This window comes from Barbatula barbatula (genome assembly GCF_947034865.1).
Source record: "Barbatula barbatula genome assembly, chromosome: 12".
NCBI classification, from domain to species: domain Eukaryota; kingdom Metazoa; phylum Chordata; class Actinopteri; order Cypriniformes; family Nemacheilidae; genus Barbatula; species Barbatula barbatula.
The window spans coordinates 12127966-12148068 of record NC_136775.1 but is presented as its reverse complement, the minus strand read 5'-3'; the positions used below and the strand labels follow the sequence as shown (position 1 = coordinate 12148068).

The window sequence follows — 20103 nt, the reverse complement described above, 5'->3', positions numbered from 1 at the left end:
GCAGTTTCAGCATATTCTGTCCTTTGGTTACCTGTTTAGCCAAAACTACCTTTCTGCACTAAAAGCAATTAAAATGATCCCTATACCTATAAAGATATGTCTGATATCATATCTCAGACATGTAAACCGACAAATGCATAATGCAAACTTCGAGTGTGCTTCATGTTGCACAGGACAGAGGTCATGCTTGTCTGTGCTCTTTCCTGTATTCAAACCAAAAAATGAATGAGACAGTTTACCCTAAAATAAACATTCTGTCTTCATTTACTCACATTTGAGTTGTTCCAAATCTGTATAAATGTCTTTGTTCTGATGAACACAGAGAAAGATATTTGGAAGAATTCTTGTAATAACCAATCAGTTCATAGACCCAAAAGAAGATATTTTGAAGAATGTAGGACAACAAACCGTTCTGGGGCACTTTTGTCTACCGTTGTCAAGTGCTTGGAAGCATTCTTCCAAATATATTTCTCTGTGTTTCTCTGTGAAAAAAAAAAACATGACAGAATTTAATTTTTTAGTGAACTATCCCTCTAAAGTTGTCAGTTCTCCCTATTTTTTTAACCAAGACCATTCACAGAACAGTATTCTGGGCTGGTGCAGTCGATGTGATGTGCTGCCGTATAGTCTTGGTAACAATTTCGTTCCTTGTTGTCATTTCATGTATCTGCCACCCACCTCTGTTCCCTCTGTATGAATTGGTGTCACTGTTCATTGCGTTGATCAGATAAAGACCAGCTGTCCACTTGGTCAGATGTTCTTCTCAGACAGTTCACTTCATTTTCTCTAAAGAAGTGAGAAGAAAGAATCACATATTTGCATGTCTGTATAAAAATGTGAACTCCTAGAAACTACATTCTCACAGAGGAAAACATGACAATATGGTTTGGCACAGAGCGTCAACAACAGACTCAATGAGAATCTTTGCAAATGTAGCTATTATAGATTACAGACCCGTGTAGCCAAACAAAAGAACAAAAAAACATCTGCCAAACTCTTACGCCATTTGACAATGTTGTTAAATGAACAGATCAAGATGGTAACAAACTGACAGATGCTTGACAGGCCCTAAGTGTTTAATATCTACCGACGAATGACATCGTATCGCGTTATGTCCGCCGAGCCACAAGGTGGCGAAAAAGTTCACAGGCGTCTTCAAGTTCACATTTTAAAAATACGACGACGAAGCGATCGTAATGTCAACAAAAACTGAGCAGCACATCCTCATTTTTGGGATGTAACGTAAACCTTCGTTAAAGTACTATAACTTATTTATGTCGGTCGAGAATTTCTTACTTTTTATGTGGATTCAATGAAGGATTGATATTTCACAATGGCAGAGGAACACCCGCTTTCTGGTGTAAATATTGTGCTTGTTATGGCCTACGGCACCCTGGTGAGTTTCAGACCTGCTAGGATTTATTAAGCGTTTTAATAAACTGAACATGTACACGTTTATTTGCCAAACAGCTAGGCAAGTCTTAATGATTAACAATATTAAGAATCATTTTCTGTTTGGACAAGAATTTCATTTGAGTTCACCTGAATGTAATTTGTGGCCATTGCGGTAACGTTACTACTGAGATGATCAGCTCCAAAGCAACAAACTAAAAAGCAAACTCGTGTCACTGTTTGTATTAGAAGAGTATGACGTGTGGATTTAAACTGTCTGTCTCGTGCAGGTTTTTGTGCTGCTCTTCATCTTTGTGAAAAGGCAGATTATGAGATTCGCTATGAAGTCTCGCAGAGGACCACACGTCCCATTGGGTCATAATGCCCCCAAGGTAGAACACTTCCTCTACTCTTCTGGGTCCATCGTCCTTTTTTATTTCTGACATTCATGCCGAGGAGTTAAGTCATGGTTTATGCTTTAGTGCATCTTTTTTAATAATAGGGAAATGTTTTTTATAAATCATGTAGAAAATCAGGTGTGTGAATTAATCATAAATGAGTTTCGGTACAATGTATTTTATTACATTTCCTTAAAATCACAATAATCTAAAACATGAGTCCATCATCTTTGTGTCTTTTCGGCATTAATACAATTAAATATAATTACAGTGATGTTTTTTTCTGTAAAGGTCATTTTCTTACCAGAGCATTAGATGTTTTCATAGTTTTTGTGTTTATTATTCTCATTGGGGTATAAAATGTTGATTTACTCTAGATGGCAGTATATACCTGTTTGTAAAACATTTTAACAGTGCACTGGCTGGATCTGCTTTGTACTGTCAACTTTTGAGTTTTATTTAATATTATTATTAACGTTTTATGTAAAACTTTTTCTAGTCTTGTTATTTTTATACAGTTCTGATTAGGGATGCACCAAAATGAAAATTCTTGTCCGAAACCCGAAAAAGAGCAAACCAAGGCCGAAAACCGAAATACCGAAATAAATGATGCGAATTATTAGTACCATGGGATTTATAGCTATTACCTTGTACTAACTTTACTAAAATCAAGGCATTGCAATTGCATCAGTTAATATTAAAGTTTCAAAGAATAAATCAATTATAAATTATGCAAATATTTATTTAGCACATTGCAACAATGCACAGTATAAAATAAAATTCAAACTTAAATGTTTAACTTGACCCTACTCATTAAATAATAATGTACAGGACTTCAGACAGATAACCATCTAGCGGTTGAGCTTGTCATCAGCATGACATTTTAGAAAGATTTGAGCTAATGTATTTAAATAGGGCCAGGGCATAAACATTTTTATCAAAAAATATATCTAGCAGAAATATGGCTACAATCTCAAGCCCGTAGCCAGGGGGGGTTCGGGAGGTTCGAACGAACCCCCCCTCACTGCCAAAGGTCCAGAATTTAAGTCGTTTTTTTTTCATTTACATTAAGTCATTTGGCAGACGCTTTTATCCAAAGTGACTTACAGATTTTCATGTGATTATTGTCATCATTGTTTTAATCAATGCTTGTGACAAATTTCTGGGTTGCTGTTTCAAATTAATATGATTATTATTGCAGGACGCGTGTGTGTGCGTGCGCAGACAGAGAGAGTTCTCGCAATACACTTTTTAAAGCAACGTGAAGAAGCATCGCCTCTGAATGATGCGGGGGGAGGGGTTATATATATATATATATATATATATATATATATATAAATGAATGTGGCCCGCCCACAGATTTTGACCGGCCCTCTGAACAATGCCTTATAGTGTGTTCACACCAAACGCGAATGAAGCGTTAAGCGCGAGTGATTTACATGTTAAGTCAATGCAAAGATGCGATGACAAGCCCGTAGGCAGGGGGGGTTCGGGTGGTCCGAACGAACCCCCCCTCACTGCCAAAGGTCCAGAATTTAAGTCGTTTTTTTCATGTGATTATTGTCATCATTGCTTTAATCAATGCTTGTGACAAATTTCTGGTGTGCTGTTTCAAATTAATATGATTATTGTTGCAGGACGCGTGTGCCTATGTGTGTGTGCGCGTGTGCAGACAGAGAGAGTTCTCGCAATACACTTTTCAAAGCAACGTGAAGAACCATCGCCATATGAATGATGCGGGGGGAGGGGTTATATATATAGAATTTTTTTTATTAAAAGGATTTATCCACTCAAAAGTCTAGAATATAATAGCCATATAAACATAGCGAAATTATAATAATAAAACATAGCAAAGAGGCATTGACAGAGAGTCAAGAAATGATGAGAAGAATTATTATTAATATTTCAGTAAAGTTCATTAAATCTATTCTGTTGTTAGTGTGGTCTTTAAACTTATGAACTGTGTATGGACTGACAAAAGTGTTACATGAGGAAGCAATTTGACAACAATGCGATAAATATTTTAGGTGCATAAAAAAGCGTGCTGGTTAAGATACCAGCAGACAAGCTAATCCAGCAGAAATTAGTGCATAAAAGGTCACCAAAATGAAGTATTTGAACCTCATAATTAAATACAAAAGGAGGAGGAAAACTGCAAAAAGGTCCACTTTCTGAAAAAAAAGAACCTCCCCTTTCAATAGGCTGGCTACGGACCTGGATGACCTACTTGCGGAGCGATTTGTGCGAATGACGCGAATTGACCGTTCGCGTGATTCGCGCGAGTTGAAAAATCTGAACTTTGGCGAAAATTCGTGCAGCGTTAACCAATCAGGAGCTTGCTCTAGTAGGGATATTGTCAGAATATTGGCTTTCAGACCCAAATTTCTCTAAGTTACTCACATAGCCTAATAATTAGTTAAATTCATAACGTACCATTGCGATAGAACTGACGCGAAGAGACGACAAAATGGCCAAGCGGTTGGGAAAGAGAAAGGTTAATTAATATGCATAAGAAAATGTTTTGAATTTGAGTAGCACTAAACTAGTAGCTATTAATAAACTATTATACCATTTGGAGGCATAATAAATACATTTCAAATCATAATTAAATCTCCACAATAAATCAAGTAGTACCTGTGATGCGAGTGAACACAAAGTGTACAAGCGTCCATTTAAAGCGATTGATGTGAACACTATAAAAGAGTATATACGAGATTTACTGAAATACGTCCACACCGCAGACTTGTCGCTTCAGACAAGCACGTGCAGGTCGCGGTCTCTGTTTGCGTCATCACATCATTTCGGCCGTATTGTTTCTGTGATAAAAGTCGGTGGCCGAATATTCGGTGCATCCCTAGTTCTGATGCATGTTATGTCATACTAGCTTGTAAAGTCTTGAAACAATGATGCGTCTCTTACAGGACCTAAGAGAAGAGATTGACTTCCGTTTGTCTAAAGTGAACGACATTCGCTATGAGCCACATCTGCTCTCTAAAGATGACCACAGACTGAGGCACCACGGACAGACAAGTGAGAGACAAAAATAAACACCTAGCATTGGTCTTTTTAACCCTGTTACACCTATGAACACTTGTAATATATATACTCATGTGTTCACTGTATTTGTACAGGCTGTTATAACTACCTCTACAGAATGCAAGCATTAGATGCCATCAGAGACTCTGGTAGGTCTCTTCCGAAGGTCTGAGTTTTTTTCCTTGTGTGTAGTCTAGTCTAATAGTATATGTACCGCATACAGATATTCCATTCCATGAGATGTGTCGCAGTGCCAGCGCTTTAACTGGACGGCGCTACAGGAACTGGCTGATGGAGATGCGAAACTCTCACTCTCTCTTTAAGTCGAGTCACAGCGCACTCATAGAACGCTTACTGGAGGGATACGACAGCGCTCGCTACGGAACCGGGGTGAGTTTGATTCAGAAAGTGTGTGTCTCGAAGTTTTATCATATTTTTTTCATTTGCACTCTCCATGTGAATTGTCATGATATTTAGTGGGTTTAGTAAGTGGTGTTGAGTGCTGGTGTGCAGCAGGGGGCGCTGTGGGACACTGATGTGTTTTTAAGAGGATAAAGGTGTGCGTTCTCTGTTTTATTAGGTGTTTGGTGAGCCAGAATATGTCAAGTATAAGCATGATCTGGCGCAGCTGGCCACTATGTAAGTTCTGCTGTTAATCTCGATCCCTCTGTCCCACTCTTCTTCTCCTTCATCACTCATTATATGACGATGTCTTTTTTCTCTTTCATGACAGTGTAAAGACCCACTCCAGTTCAACCAGTCTAAACCAGCACCACCAATCAGCCGCCAAAGATCTGACCAATTCTTCTGGACCCTCGAACGCCTCTACCATTCAGGTCACGTACCTGCCCTCCACCGGGCAGCGCAGCAAGAGGCCTAAGCACTTCCTGGAACTCAAAAACTTTAAGGACAATTACAACACTCTAGAGAGCACACTGTAGGTCCTTAAACCTGTTGTGTAAACAACCCAAAGACTTTGAACCAGAATCAGTCATCATTCACTAGCAGCGGTGGAAGACTTTTGATCAATGCAGTGGATATGTGAGATGGCTGAGAGATGTGCTTTTAAAGGTTTACATTGAACCAGGGTGTATTAGAGAGCTTCAAAGTGCCCCCCTCAGACTCAATGATTATTTCATTTGTAGTCTTAAAGTGATAGTTCACCCAACAATAAAAATTCTGTCATCATTGTCATTACACAAGAGAATATATTTTGAAAAATGTAGTCGACCGAACAGCGATGACAGCTGTTCACTTGCATTGGTTTTGTGTCCATACAACTGAAGTCAAAAAGAAGAAAGAAATTCAAACAGGTCTGAAATAACAAGAGGGTGAGTAAATAATGACAGAATTGTTATTTTTGGGTGAACTATCCCTTTAATGTGTCTCTAGTGTACCAGAGCTGTCATAAAAAGCACTATTGTCTAATGTGTAAAGGCATAGCCATTAGTATTCATTTGATAACAGTATGAACTGGTTGTATTGTCATACTCAAAAGAGCAACATCAAAGCAGTAATTTAAATTTTTAACTAAAAATAGCAACTGCAACAACAGTATACCAAGAGTATCTCAACTTGAGGTTGAGATTCATAGAGGTTCATATGTGACCTATGCCTTCAGCAGTGCAACCAACAGTTGCACAGGCCAAGCATATTCATTCCAACAGACAAAAATATGTTCATAGCTCTTTTAAGTGAGTCTCTCTTTTATCAGTCCTGTAAATGTCTACAGTATATTTGGAGAAAAGGTAGTTAGGACACCGTATGTTGACTTTCTGTTTTATAAAGTCTGTCTGATCTACAGAAGTGTCTGTCTGCTCTATACCTCAAACTGATCATTCTTATTTAATACTTTGTGCATGTTTCAGTGTAATATCTTGTCTTTATTAAGGCTGCTTTTTGTCATCTTTACGCATGTAATAACTACTGTATAGAACATTATGAGCAATGTCTTTTTACACAAATAGTCACCCTCAAATACAATAGCTAGACAAATGAAAATGTTTATATTGTTAAGAGTCTCATGTATTTCCATGTGAAAATACTGTTCTGGTTTTAGTGCTATCACCCAATATCATATAGTTTAACAGAATACGTGATTGACTTTATGCCTGAAATTACCCAACTATATTTCTGATTGAAAAAATAGTCTCAGAAATGTCTCAGAAAATATTTTATTTAAATAAAACACAAACTGAGTTGGCATTAAATTAAGCTTGATTGAAAAAAAAATTCACAACAAAAATATTAAGCGAGAACTGTAGTTATGAGCCCTTTCTGAAGAATTCATAAATGGTTAGTTCACACAAAGAAATGAGTTAACTAAAACAATGCATACAAACAATATTTACAAAAATGAAAGTGTATAAACAAGGCAATGAAATGCATACTTCAACATCTTTGTTTGGAATTAAATATTAGGTTTATATATAAATAATCTCTGTTGCAGCTATTCATTCGGTCCTTGTAGAGGGCAGGTGCTCCAATCAAGATTAACTTCAGGTACGATAAAATCACTTCTAAATGGCTAACTGAGTAACTAGATTGTACTGCGTCGTTTCGCTGGAACTGAGAACAGAGGCCACACTGTGCCCTTTTGGCCTGGACTGGTGACGCGGTGGGGGGTATGTGTTACATTCTTTCAGACTTTTGAAACATTCACAAGATTGTTTGGTCAAGTCATTGGATTGTCCCTGATGAAGTCTTTGGTTGAGAAAAGTATGTACACCAAACATAAATATCTGTTTCAGTTTTGAGCATCAGAGGGAGTGTGCAGCAGTAATAAGCATAGCATAGCAACATTACAAAGACATAAACAAGACGCTTGTGACTGTTGTTCACGTTCCCAGACTGTCCTCTACTAAAATAGCCCATGTTGCTTGTGAAATGAGGGCTTGGCTTGTCTGATCCTTTGCCTGACCTTCGACCCCTTCATTTGAAAAACAAAAGTCAGATTTGTTTTGCCATATTGTCAATAGCCTCAACACACTTTCCTGCCTTAATTCAGATAGAAATGTACAAAAAACAGCAAGGAATGATTTTCACATTCTCTGTACTTCCCTTCATATAATATAATGGAAATATTATTTTCATCGCTCCTTCGTCCTTTTAACACATCTTCACGTGTGACTCTAATACAGAATAAGAACCTCTAATTGCATTAAAGGTTTTCAGTGGAGTTAATGCGGATTAAGAGAGATCAAGAGAACTCCAAAGAGGATGTTTAACAACACAGTCTGTCCATTCATGGTCAGCGAGGGTCCGCGTCGTCTTTGGAGGTCCAGCCTCAATAAATACCAAAATACTCCCAGCATAAATCTGATCTTCCGTCACTGTTATTTCAGTTATGATTCCTTCATTATTATACGACACTTTAACAGTCTTGTTGCGTCAAACCTAACAAGCATTACATCAATGTTTAAAAACATGACGGCAATAATATTATTGATAGGTAACAGACATGTACACATAACTGTAATGTCACTCGGCAAGTATTGAAAAATGTTGGACATTTAGGCAATCTGAATGTCCTCTGGTGAAGGTCTGTGATGGCGTGTGGTCATTGTGTGGTGATGCCTGTGGACCCATCACATTCACTGTGTGATGATGGTGCTGTTGTCAAAACAGTTCTGTGGTAACCTTCACGATTTCATTTCAATGACCTTGATGAAGGGCAGATTCTTGTTGGTCAGGGTGGATGGTCTCAGCGGCTTGCTGTTATGAAGACACATAAACCGACTGTCAGAATGTTTCCTTCTCAAGTATCGGTCACAAATTTTTGCATAAAATAATTTGAAAGCACTACAGATATGTGTGTGTACATGGCCTACCTGTAGACAATCTGGGCGTTGCTATCTGACGGCAGGTATGAATTCGACCTTTGACTCCCGAGGTAATAATCCATCTGATCATGCATTTGTTTGTTCTATAAACACAGTACGTTCAAAAAGGTCATACATCCGAAATTAGGGTCAGAGTTCACTGTGGACATGCTTGCAAACTGTGTTTTCAGGAAAAAAGTCTAAGTCACTAATGACCGGCAATCAAGTTTGACCAGACGTTAAATGTGCTGCACCCTGAGTATTACGCTTATGTCACAGTCTTTTCAGCACAAACACTAAAAGAATCAAATTATATGTTACATAATCCACTATACTTAATGTATTTGCCTGGAGTCAATAATCTTGCACTATTGCTTTCTGCAGTAAAAGAGGTTTGAGTATACTGTACTTTCTATCGATCAGGAAAGATTTGTGTAATGATTTTATGATGGAGAAAAGCATCTCTATACACTGACCTCTGCCTCCAGCATGGCCACCTTCTCCTCCAGCTCTCTGATCACTCTGTCCCTCTCCTGGATCACCATGCGAGAGTTCTGAAGCTATACAATAAAAACAAAGCTTGTGTGAGAAGTGATGCTGACAAGCACAGGTCAACAGTAAATCTGACAGTCTGTGTTTGTGTGTCTACCTGTTCAATCATCTGCCGGAGTTTTCTCTGTTGACTTTTAAGCATATCATCCAAGTGATGAATCTTCTCTTTCAGAATAGCGTTCTCCTTTGCGAGCTCTTCTGACCTGTTACGTGACGGCACCAAATTACAGTTTAGAAATATAAACTAAAAAAAGCTACAAAACATCACCCCAAAGAAATTTGCAACCTCACCTCTCCCTCCCTGCTTGGCCCTCCTCCCTGTGTTCCCGGAGCTGAAGGAGATCTGCTTCTCTGATCATCAGCTGCTCTCTGAGGGTGGAGCTCTCCTGCTCCATCCCACCCATAAGACGGCGCAGGTCTTCGATCTCTTGATCCTGCTGCTCTTTGGTCAGCTGAACTCTCTTCAGATGGTCAGTCTGCTCTGATAACTGCTGCTTGTACTGTTGAGCTTCCGCCTAGGAGAACATGAAAACAGAAATTTGAATAAAATCCAAAAACTTTTTCTCGGTTTTGGGGGATTTATCACTCTAAGAAAATGTCACACATTCACTGTACATTATTTAGCTGGCTTAAATTGTTAAAGGAACAGTTCACCTAAAAATAATCTGTCTTCATGTACTCCCCCTGATGTTGTTCCGAATCTGTATAAATGTATTTGTTCTGATGAACACAAAAGATTATATTTTGTGGAATATGGGAAAGCAAACAGTTCAGGGGCACTTTTGACAACCATTGTCCTTTCTAGTATGTCAGTCAATGGTGTCCAAGAGCTGTTTGGTTACAAGCATTCTTCCAAATGTTCATCAGAACAAAGACATGTATACAGGTTTAAAACAACTCGGGGGTGAAGTATTTTTGGTGAACTGTGCCTTTAAAGGAAAATGGGCTCATTCTCCAACTCCCCCAGAGCTAATAAGTTGAGTTTTACCATTTTGAATCTATTCATCCGATCTCCGGTTCTGGCGATAGCACTTGTTGCATAGTTTAGCATAGATCATTGAATCCAATTAGAAAATGACCAAAGAGTTTCGAAAACAAGACTTGACTATTCTGTACTTTATATATCGTGTGCTAAGACCGGCGCTAAATGAAAAGTTGCGATTTGCTAGGGCGATATGATTAGGAACTATACTCCCATTCCGAGCTTAAGAATCCAGGAAAGTTGCTGCCGTAACGTGGCCGAAGCAGGCTCAGTGATATCACGCATATGATAGCTTACCTAGTCCCCAGCTAGGTAACTTCCACGGTCCCAGCGCTTAAAGTTGCCGGATATCACTGCACCTGCTGCGTATGGAGATCGCCCATCATGTTCACGGATAAGCTAATGAATGAATTTGATTTTATTTCATTGTAATGAATTAGCTTGCAAGAAACGTGAAATGTAATGCTACGTATGGTGTATACGGTGGCTATATAGATGCTGTGAAACCACTTCCGCCTTTGCATGTTGCTGTAGTTTCTCTAACTGGAAACTGAGGGTATTACAGAGCAACAGATTTTAAGTCACTGATATGCGACAAATACAAGGGAGACAAGGGACGAGCCATTATTTTAATTAGGAATTTCTCTGGATTTGCACATTCTTGGGAACATTCGGGATAATGTAAGTACACAATTACATGAAATCTATCACACTGTGCAAGTGATTCTTGGATATTTCAAATCAAAATTCTTCTATATTGAGGCTTTAAGTACAATCAAATTGTCTTTGCATATGATTTCAACATAATGTTTTAAATTTTTTGAATGTTTTGCATATTACTTAAATGTCCAATCAGTAATATCATCCCAAAAATTACACATTGGACCTTTAAACTCATCAAAAAAGTTTCCTTTTTAAAACAGTAAGTTCAAATAACTTCTAAACCAAAATGTATGGCATACTTAAATATTTAAGGCGACAAATACATTTTAAATAAATTACCTTACATTTCAAACAAACAGTGAACAGAGTCAGTAGGCTGATAAAAAATACATTTAACATGGAATGTCAAACAGTAACAGTATATTTGTGTAGTATCATTTCACATTAGCTGATTGCTTAACATTGACTCATTTCATTTGACGTATTGAAAGCAAGCAGGGGCGGATAGAAAATCCCATGTAATAATAAAGGAATGTGTGCTCTCACCCCAGCACACACTTTTCTTTCCCAACCTGGATCTATCCCAGCTGGCTAGCCAGAAAAACTCACTTTCAAGTGAGTCACTACCCTTTATACAGCTAATAAACTCTCAGAGGAGGGTGGGAAAGACTGGTAGCAGCAATAGGTAGCAAGAGACTTACCAGCAGTCTTTCTCCTTCTTCCTGGTGTCTCTTTTCTGCGTCTTGCATTTGAGCGTACAGACGCTTACTGGCCTCTCTCATCCTCTCTCGTTCCTGCTCATCCATACTCTCCTGAGAAAAAGAGAGAGAGAGAGAATATAGCGGCAACACATTAACAGCAGATCCTATCACTGTTCTCTGTAACTGTTTTTGTATTCACACCTTTTCGCTCCCAAACAACATATTTGGTTTATGTCATGACAATGGAAGCAATAGGACACAGTTTCACATGATCGTGATATCACACCCCCAAAAAATATCGCTTGTAGATTTTTTTCTTCAATGATTCTCCTAAACACACCCACATCTCCCACTGAGGTTATTAATAGATTTCATTGAGCCAGATAGCACAATATAAAAACGAGGGAGAAATAGGGCGGGAGCTTTTCTGTGCATGCGTCAATAGGGCGTGCTGTAACCGTCAAATACTGACAAATTATTTTTTTCCGCCCATACTACAACTCGGACAAACACATCCAAATGGGAGTCGAATCCACCCTATTCATGCTGCTCTGTGAAGAATGTGCCTCAACTACAATAGGTTTCAATAAACAACAAAGGCAGGAATTTGAAAAATGAGAGAAACATTAAGACTTGTTTAACAATAATATCAATTACAAAATATTATGGAAGGCGGATTGACGGGTTTAATTGGAGCATTTTTGCATGGTTTCCAGCATTATTGTTTCCTAATGTTTAATGTTTTGGTGGAGAATGTCAACTTTTTTTAATGAGCATTTTTCTAAATTATTTGTACAAAAACTCCAATTATTAACACAAATCTCTCACCTGTCTTTCAAAGCTGTTCAGAGTCTTTGTTGGCACAGAATGAGTACCATTAACACCATTAACGTTTCTCGGGCCAGTACCAGCTAAAACCAGCTGAGGATGAGAAAGAGAGAGAGAGTTAAGATTGCATGTTTAAAAAAGCTTAACGTTTCACACACTCACACACCCATGTGCAGATGAATGTGTTTGCTTGTCTCACCTTGTGTTCGGTCCTGTGACTTTTAGCTGCCATTTGCTCCCGCAGGTTCTTCAGACAATATCTCACCTGCGTGCAGCACAGAAGTGTTTTAATGCAAACATTATGAAGATACACCAAAACGTCGAGAAATGCAACTCGCGGAATGACAAAGAGAGGATGTGATTCTTTTGCACTTACCTCCTGTATTTGTGAAACTTCCTCTGAAAGCATCTTTACGCTCTGTTGGTGTCTGGCTTGGCCTTGTTTACGTTCGTCCAGATAAACCTATTATGAAAAATAATGAAGTTACAAAACTATGTCAAAATGACAGTGAGAGAATAAATAAATACAACCATGCATAAGGTCTGTACTTCTATCTGTGAATAGTATGGGGGATCTTATTAGATTTCAAATCAGATTTTTTTAAAATTAGTTTTATCACATTATTCATGTCGGTAAACACCACCCACCTTAAGGACCTCAACTTGACCCTCAGATGGCTTGATCCGCTCTGTCTTGTCCTGTTTTTTCCAGCTCTCTGGTTGCCGTTCATAGGTTGGTTGCACCAAAGCAAAAGCTCTGCCAATTGGCTGGAATGACAAGATGTGAAATGATGTAGTCACAGTACATAAAATAACTCAACATGTGCATGACACAAATGACTTTCACTACTCTGTGAATACACACAGTATGTCACACTTTTCATAGTATAGCTGCTATATAACATGCTTAGTTCTCATGTAGGTGTCACATATGTGTCTTAACTGGTTTAAAGCTTTGGTAAGAGAGACTGTTTCTTCCTTGTGTGATATTATGTCTTCAATTGTCCATGACGCAATCTAAATACATTCTTGAGTACTACATAATACAAGTGATACAATATACTTATGTAAGTTCACATTGTTGATGTAATTATACGTACAGTACTTATTACACAAACATTACCACGTTAAAGTAATCTTTTAATCTGACATTGGAAATATAGTAAAAAATGACTCTGTGTCACAAGAGCCAGTTACATCTAAAAACAAAAACTATAGTCAGTAAATATAATAACATTATATGATGTATCTAAATAAAATTATATAAATATCTCTGATACACAAAGGGAAGGAAGCCCCCAAAGAGCCGGAATGGACGTAGATGTGGGAAAAGGGACATGGAAAGTTATGTAATTCCTGGAGTCTAGAACAATGAGCCTCTGGTTCTGCTGGAATGTCTAGTGTAGGAGACCCTTTACCCTGGAACACAGCCACATGCCTGTTCCTTGTTTATAGAGCTTTGGCCGAGAGTCAGGAACAGATAATGACAGAGAGAGAAAGAGAAGGGACCAGAAGGAAAGAGAAGGTGGCTATTCCGGTAAAGGTAAACTGCACTGATTTCACAGAACCTGCACAGTCTCATGCCATAACAAACCAACTCTGTACAATACTGTTCACAGTTAAAAAACATGGAAACATACAGAGCCGGCAAATCAGGTAAACTGATGCATACATTCTAAAACCTTAATGAAGACCATGTACCACCTCTGATCAAAACAGGCATTTCATAAAGACTTGACAGTTAGTCAGCAGCGTATAAAGCCATCAAATATGCAAGCCCAAAGTAGCAAAGTAGTATTGACTGTTATGATTTATTTATTTTATGGAAATGAAGTTGAATTGCATATCACTGAGAAAGTTCTAGATTAGTGGATCTCAAACCTACCAGAGTTAGAAAAGCATCATGTTTAATGTTAAATACATTTTAAAATGACAGCATATTTGTGTAAAACATGTCAGCCACGTCTATTCTAAAGAAAACACACAACAACAGCTCTAAACGAAAATAATGTCATTACCAGATGCAGTTTAGATCACTCCTAGTGTACATTTCCCTATTTGACTAGATTTGAGACAAAAAAGAAGAAGATAAATATTAGACATGTACCTTTTCTGTGATGGGCTGCTGTCGGTTCTGGTCGTGGAGAGTGAGTCTGAGCCTCCTGCACCCGTTCTGAATGAAGAGATGAAGAGAAGAACAAGTGTGAGGGATGCAACAAAGAGACCGTTATAGAAAGCGAAAGGGTGGGAGCCACTGGATGAGGGGAACATGTGGGGTGGAGAAATTGAGTAATACCCTCTGAGAGAACCAGAGAGAGAGAGAGAGAGAGACACTCTGACTGGACGCCATTTAGGTTTGGCATGAATGTCTGTGGTTACTCAATGTGAAAGAAAAAAGAAAATGTAAAAGGCCTTTACAGATATACAAAGCTTGATATGATTTGTTTCCTAGCTTCTGGAAACTTCCAGAAAAGGCCTCCGTCATGCCAAAACTTTGAATTTGAATGTAAATTCTGTGGTGAGGAGAGAGGCGGAACGCTGCGAATCTAAATGGAACAATGCACTCCAGTAGCCAACGGAATATCGCCATGACAACCCTGGCAACCATCAACATAAACTACGTCTGCCGGCCACACAAGAGACAAAGCAGGGGATATTTTGCTTTGGCACAAACACAACAGCTCAACATTCTTACGCAACAGTCAGATAACACTCACATTACCAAATTAAGAGATGTAGAAACGATCCCGGAGGATACAAAATAACTCTAAATGGTTTTCAAAAGCAAATTTTATCAAATCTAAATGACTAAATTGACTAAAACAGTTTGTTGTGTTGGTGGAGAAGGGATGTGAAAGAGTATGTGTGTTTGGTAGACAGACGCGTGCACAAACATGGTGACATATTTCTCAAATGTGTGTGAGACGGTGGGTTGATTTACAGTATGCGACAGACCCAGATGGACTGTAACATGCACCTGGTCATAAATGTGATACAAGTCAAATGCTTAAACTAAGTGTTTGCTAAGGACATACAGAGATCTTTACACAATGACACATTCCAGTCATGCTGTAAACGCATCTTCTTTTGACTTTTGAAACAAACAACACATGGCATATGCGTGAACATAGATTTCCTTTCACGTTGTGGATCACTAGACCATATGGCAATGTGTGTATAGGTGCTGTAAGCCAACCGGCAGACCACAGTTAAGTCCAGTATAATATATGTACTTTTTTATTCATACGTTTGGCTGACGCTTTCATCCAAAGAGATTTACAAAGCTATATATTTTATCAGTAGGTGTGTTTCCTGGGAATCAAACCCATGACCTTGGCGGAGCTCACGCAATGCGCTACCAAGCTACAGGAACAGAAGCAAAGACAATGTTTGTGCACACATACAGTATATAAAGAGGATTTCAGACAGGTTATTTAACTAGCGAACTATAGCATGCTGCCATACAGTTTAACAGCAAATTACAATCCTTGTTTGGTCTGGACAACACAAACAGTCACTCCTATATTATATGTACGTAGTCTTGTGGGATTATGTTATTAGTGATGCAAGTGTGCAAACGCAACCCGGTCGAGTAAAAATACCTATTATTAGTGTACCTGTTGCTAAATCAGTCTGAGACGGTACACGGTTATACCTCAACCCACAGGATCAAAACAACAATCCCATCAACACTACACATAACAACAACATGAGCAAACAGACGAGACATATGTGACGCAAAATGTCTGAAGCAACGCAATCTCAAAGATTCTGCAATAATTACAGCTAAAATATACAATGTACAAAGGATTGGAAATTAAATGTCCATGATATGTTTACCTGAGTACACCTACTCTTCCTGGTTGTCTTTAGTGTGATTGTTATATACAGTAGACTGAGACTGTGAATACAGTGGCTGTCTGCGACTGTGCGTCAGATGGGTGTTGCCATAGAAGGTTGCGTTTAGATTTGAGAGCGGTAATATTCAACACCACACCTCAGGCCAGGGCAGCAACAAAGGCAAAGTGTACATGCGCTCACAGACACGTATGGAAGGTGACACGCACCCAGCATAAAACAATTATCATGCCTGTAACGGGAGAGGATTAGAATCTCTTTGGAAAAAAGGATTCTACCAGAGGCTTTTAAGACTTTGTTTGTCCTAATATGAGCAGCGAGACATTTAAACTCAAACTTACTGTACATTTGTGTATCGACTATAAGATAGAAATGGTTGGATAAACACACTTACGCAGGAAGACTTTATCAGATTATGTAAGCTTTCCTGTGGCTAAGTGGTTAGAGCACGGTGATAGCAAAGCTAAGGTGATGGGTTCGAACTCACGGATTGCACATATAAACAAATGTATAGTACAATTTGCTTATTGATTGCACTGAGGAAACAGAATGGGATGTATAGACGCAAATGAGCAGATGGTGAGAGATTGAGCCCTTGACTGGCATTTGTTTTTCCACTGCAAAATCAGGTCAGGGTGAAACCTGAGCACAGGTGTGTGTGTGTGTGTGTGTGTGTGTGTGTGTGTGTGTGTGTGTGTGTGTGTGTGTGTGTGTGTGTGTGTGTGTGTGTGTGTGTGTGTGTGTGTGTGTGTGTGTGTGTGTGTGTGTGTGTGTGTGTGTGTGTGTGTGTGTGTGTGTGTGTGTGTGTGTGTGTGTGTGTGTGTGTGAGGTATACAGAGAAAAAAAAGAGTAAGAGATGAAGAGCGAGAGAGAAGAGAAAGTGATACGGAGAGGAGAGAAAATGGGTAAAAGAGGGTGATTGTTGGAGACCTGTGAGCGGAATGTGTCATTGGATACACGCTTGCAGAGAGTCACATAAGCGATTCATCTAATCTCAAAAGCGTAAGATGCAAAGGTCACGCGACACAAACTGAATAGCCGCGGGAAATCTGAGACGGCATACAGACAAAGGTGGCTTACATAAATGCTGAATCTGAATCAGAATGCCACATCGATGATTCATTTTATTGTTCATTTTAGAAAATATTGATATATTAGTAATATATATTAAGTAAATATCAACCAAAGATGTTCTCAAAAACACTAAATCTGAGAAGTCAAATAGACCTTAGAATAAACCCAAGTTTACGCCAGTAATTCGGTACTTAAAGCGTAAAGTTACTTTTCTAGAATTTCTTAGAGTAAAGTATGCTATGTCATTTTTTATTTGCAATATGCAAACGAGAGAAAAGCAAACACATCAAAACAAAACACCAAACCCCTTTTTGATGTAGAGTAAACAACACCCACTGTACTGTAGTTATTTTAGTAGCTATTTTATCCTGGCAAGTTTAGCAGGATGGTTACATAAGGCGGTTCCCTCTTTTCAAAAGAAAAACCCTTTGTTAAGGCAGCTGCATCTGTAGTATTTACACTCTCTCTCCCACTCTCATCCATTTACCTCTCCCTCGATCAACATATCTTTCACTTCTACAAGTCAAACCACAAATATTTATCTCCAGAGCTGTATTTAGTCATCTCTTAAAGAATGAGTTTCCCCTCGCTCATAAAGATGAGCCCACATTATGCGCAGGTGGTTAAGCAAGACATGACCTTAGCCATTAATCCTCTGTTTGTTACATCTATTGTACTTGTCCTAGGGTGATATCCTGTTGTGAAGTACACTATGCGTACACAATGCTGGGTTGTGTTGCCATGAGATGATGAGATGAGTTTGAGGGAGCACTGATATGGTCTACTACTGAAATACACAGTTTGGAATCAGAATTTTGAAAAGAACTGGCAAATCGATTAATCAACCTAACTAAATCCAAACTAAATGTTAATGTAATATAAGTATGTGTGCCTTGTACATTTTTATGTATATATAGTATAAATACACAAACATACATGTATATATTTAAGAAATAGTAGTAAAATAGTGTGTCTGTGTAAAACATTGAGCCCTTCGCAGTTTATTTTAGCTCATGATCTTTGACCCTTAAGTTCTTGTAGTGTCCATTCGAAAGCTTCCTGCTGAGATAACATTACATTATGTTGTCAGACATGCAAATAAACATCATATATGTACTATGCAAAAGCATCAGCTTCAACACATACAATTCAGTGCTGTATGCTCAGAGCTTTGGCAGAGAGTAAAACTGCACATACCACCTCCACTATTAACCATCACAAGACCATAAAACGCTGAAATTTCACTCTCCATAATTTCATGTTAAAGAACAACAGGGACCTCCAAAATAAAGCTGTTAAAATGTTTTAATGGTGTCCTGCAAACCTTCTTCAAGCAAATAAGCTACTTGCTGTCTCACTCTGTATAACCTCTGGTCTAGTTTACATGCAAGATATGCAAAACACACTTTATAACTAACGGTCAGTTAACCGCCATATAAGTACAGTACATGTTTCAACAAGCTCAACGTGCAAACACAATAAAAAGAGTTGTTTTTAAATGAAGGAGTTCTCTCTATACCTTATGAGATCTTATTCAGAATATGTGGAACAGAATAATTCCAGTTAAACAATTGCTTTTTTCCAAGTTCTCAGAAATACTCAGCAATGAGAGAAGCCGGATGGAAAATGTGAAGTTAATCATCACATCGTCTAACTCATCATAGCTTCATATTAATATTACAAGACAGTAAGATGCCTAAGGTTGAACGTGACAGGTGATGGAACAGATACATACACAGCTGGGGTTTGTCTTAATACTGACCCGTGTGCTTATGGGTCTGCCTGTCACAGGTTAATAAAGAAACAGTAATGTGCCAAGGAATAGACATGAAACCTGATGAAGCACCTGTTGTGCACACTGTAAAAGGCAAGGGATGGTGCTGTAGTGCACTTTTCCATTAAATGTGTCAATCAATAAAGATCAACATATAAATAAAGATTTTACTAAACTCATTTCGACTACTAAAGTCAATAAAGGAAGCATTTAAATAAGTATTGACGGAAAGTTGAAAAGTGACCGAGGACATCGGAGCGCATTTAATATTTTACCGGGCGGAAATGAATACATTACACGGATCAAAGGTTTCTTTTTATGGTTGAGAAAACGTTGACCTAGAAACAAACTTCTTGTACCTTCAAACTCTAAACGTGCTTTTAAAACGATCAATTCACTATTTCTCACTTTATCAGCTAATCTCTTTCCAAAAACTAAGACGATACGTGGAAATATAAACGTCTTGTAAAGGTAAAAAACGTGTCTGAATTGTTTAATAAGCCGCTTATATTTTGTCAGAGATAAAACAGATAAGTAGCAAACAAGTTGGTACATACCGCTCTGTCGTCCCATCGGATTTCATCCAATGTGCACAGGCTCCCTGTCCGATTCATTTTAACTGATCGGATCGATGATCAGGACTGCAGAAAATAAATGAATTGATAAATCGAGGCAAATTGGTGGATATTCTCGACTCCTCGTTGTTCTGTTCAGTTGTTTTGCTGTCTCTTATCTGGGCAATAATATATAGCCTCAGCGCTAAACGATTGTGTCAGACACACCCCTCCCTTCCTTCTCTTCTCCTCCGCGGGTTTCACACTATTGTGATCAAAAGCGTCAGAGTGAAACGCGTCGTGTGACCTCACTGCTGCGGCAGCTGCCTGCGGGGCGAGCGTCCTGTAACGACACCTTATGATCTCATTCACTCACCCGAAGTTACGAAAAATGAGGCAATGAGGTAAAAAAGTGTGCAATGAGGTTCGACAGAAATAATTGCTCAATTACTCGTGCGTAGTTACACAAA

General features: G+C 38.6%; 2 protein-coding genes across 2 annotated transcripts; one reads left to right on the top strand and one right to left on the bottom strand.

The window, feature by feature from the left end:
* The first annotated feature begins 1129 nt into the window (after positions 1-1129).
* ltap1 (lipid transport auxiliary protein 1) lies at positions 1130-7253 on the top strand. Its single transcript, XM_079470530.1, has 7 exons — positions 1130-1396; positions 1683-1784; positions 4712-4820; positions 4922-4975; positions 5050-5216; positions 5407-5465; positions 5560-7253. Exons 1-7 carry the CDS (start codon positions 1334-1336, stop codon positions 5765-5767), a joined length of 762 nt encoding a protein of 253 aa, XP_079326656.1. The 5' UTR covers positions 1130-1333; the 3' UTR covers positions 5768-7253.
* Positions 6982-20034, bottom strand: tuft1a (tuftelin 1a). The gene is made up of 12 exons (XM_079470529.1): positions 19637-20034; positions 14481-14546; positions 13022-13141; positions 12750-12836; positions 12573-12638; positions 12374-12466; positions 11546-11656; positions 9491-9714; positions 9297-9402; positions 9124-9207; positions 8657-8751; positions 6982-8540 (listed from the first exon to the last, which is right to left on the bottom strand). The coding sequence occupies exons 1-12, from the start codon at positions 19691-19693 to the stop codon at positions 8468-8470; spliced, it is 1182 nt and encodes a 393-aa protein (XP_079326655.1). The 5' UTR covers positions 19694-20034; the 3' UTR covers positions 6982-8467.
* Positions 20035-20103: the final 69 nt, after the last annotated feature.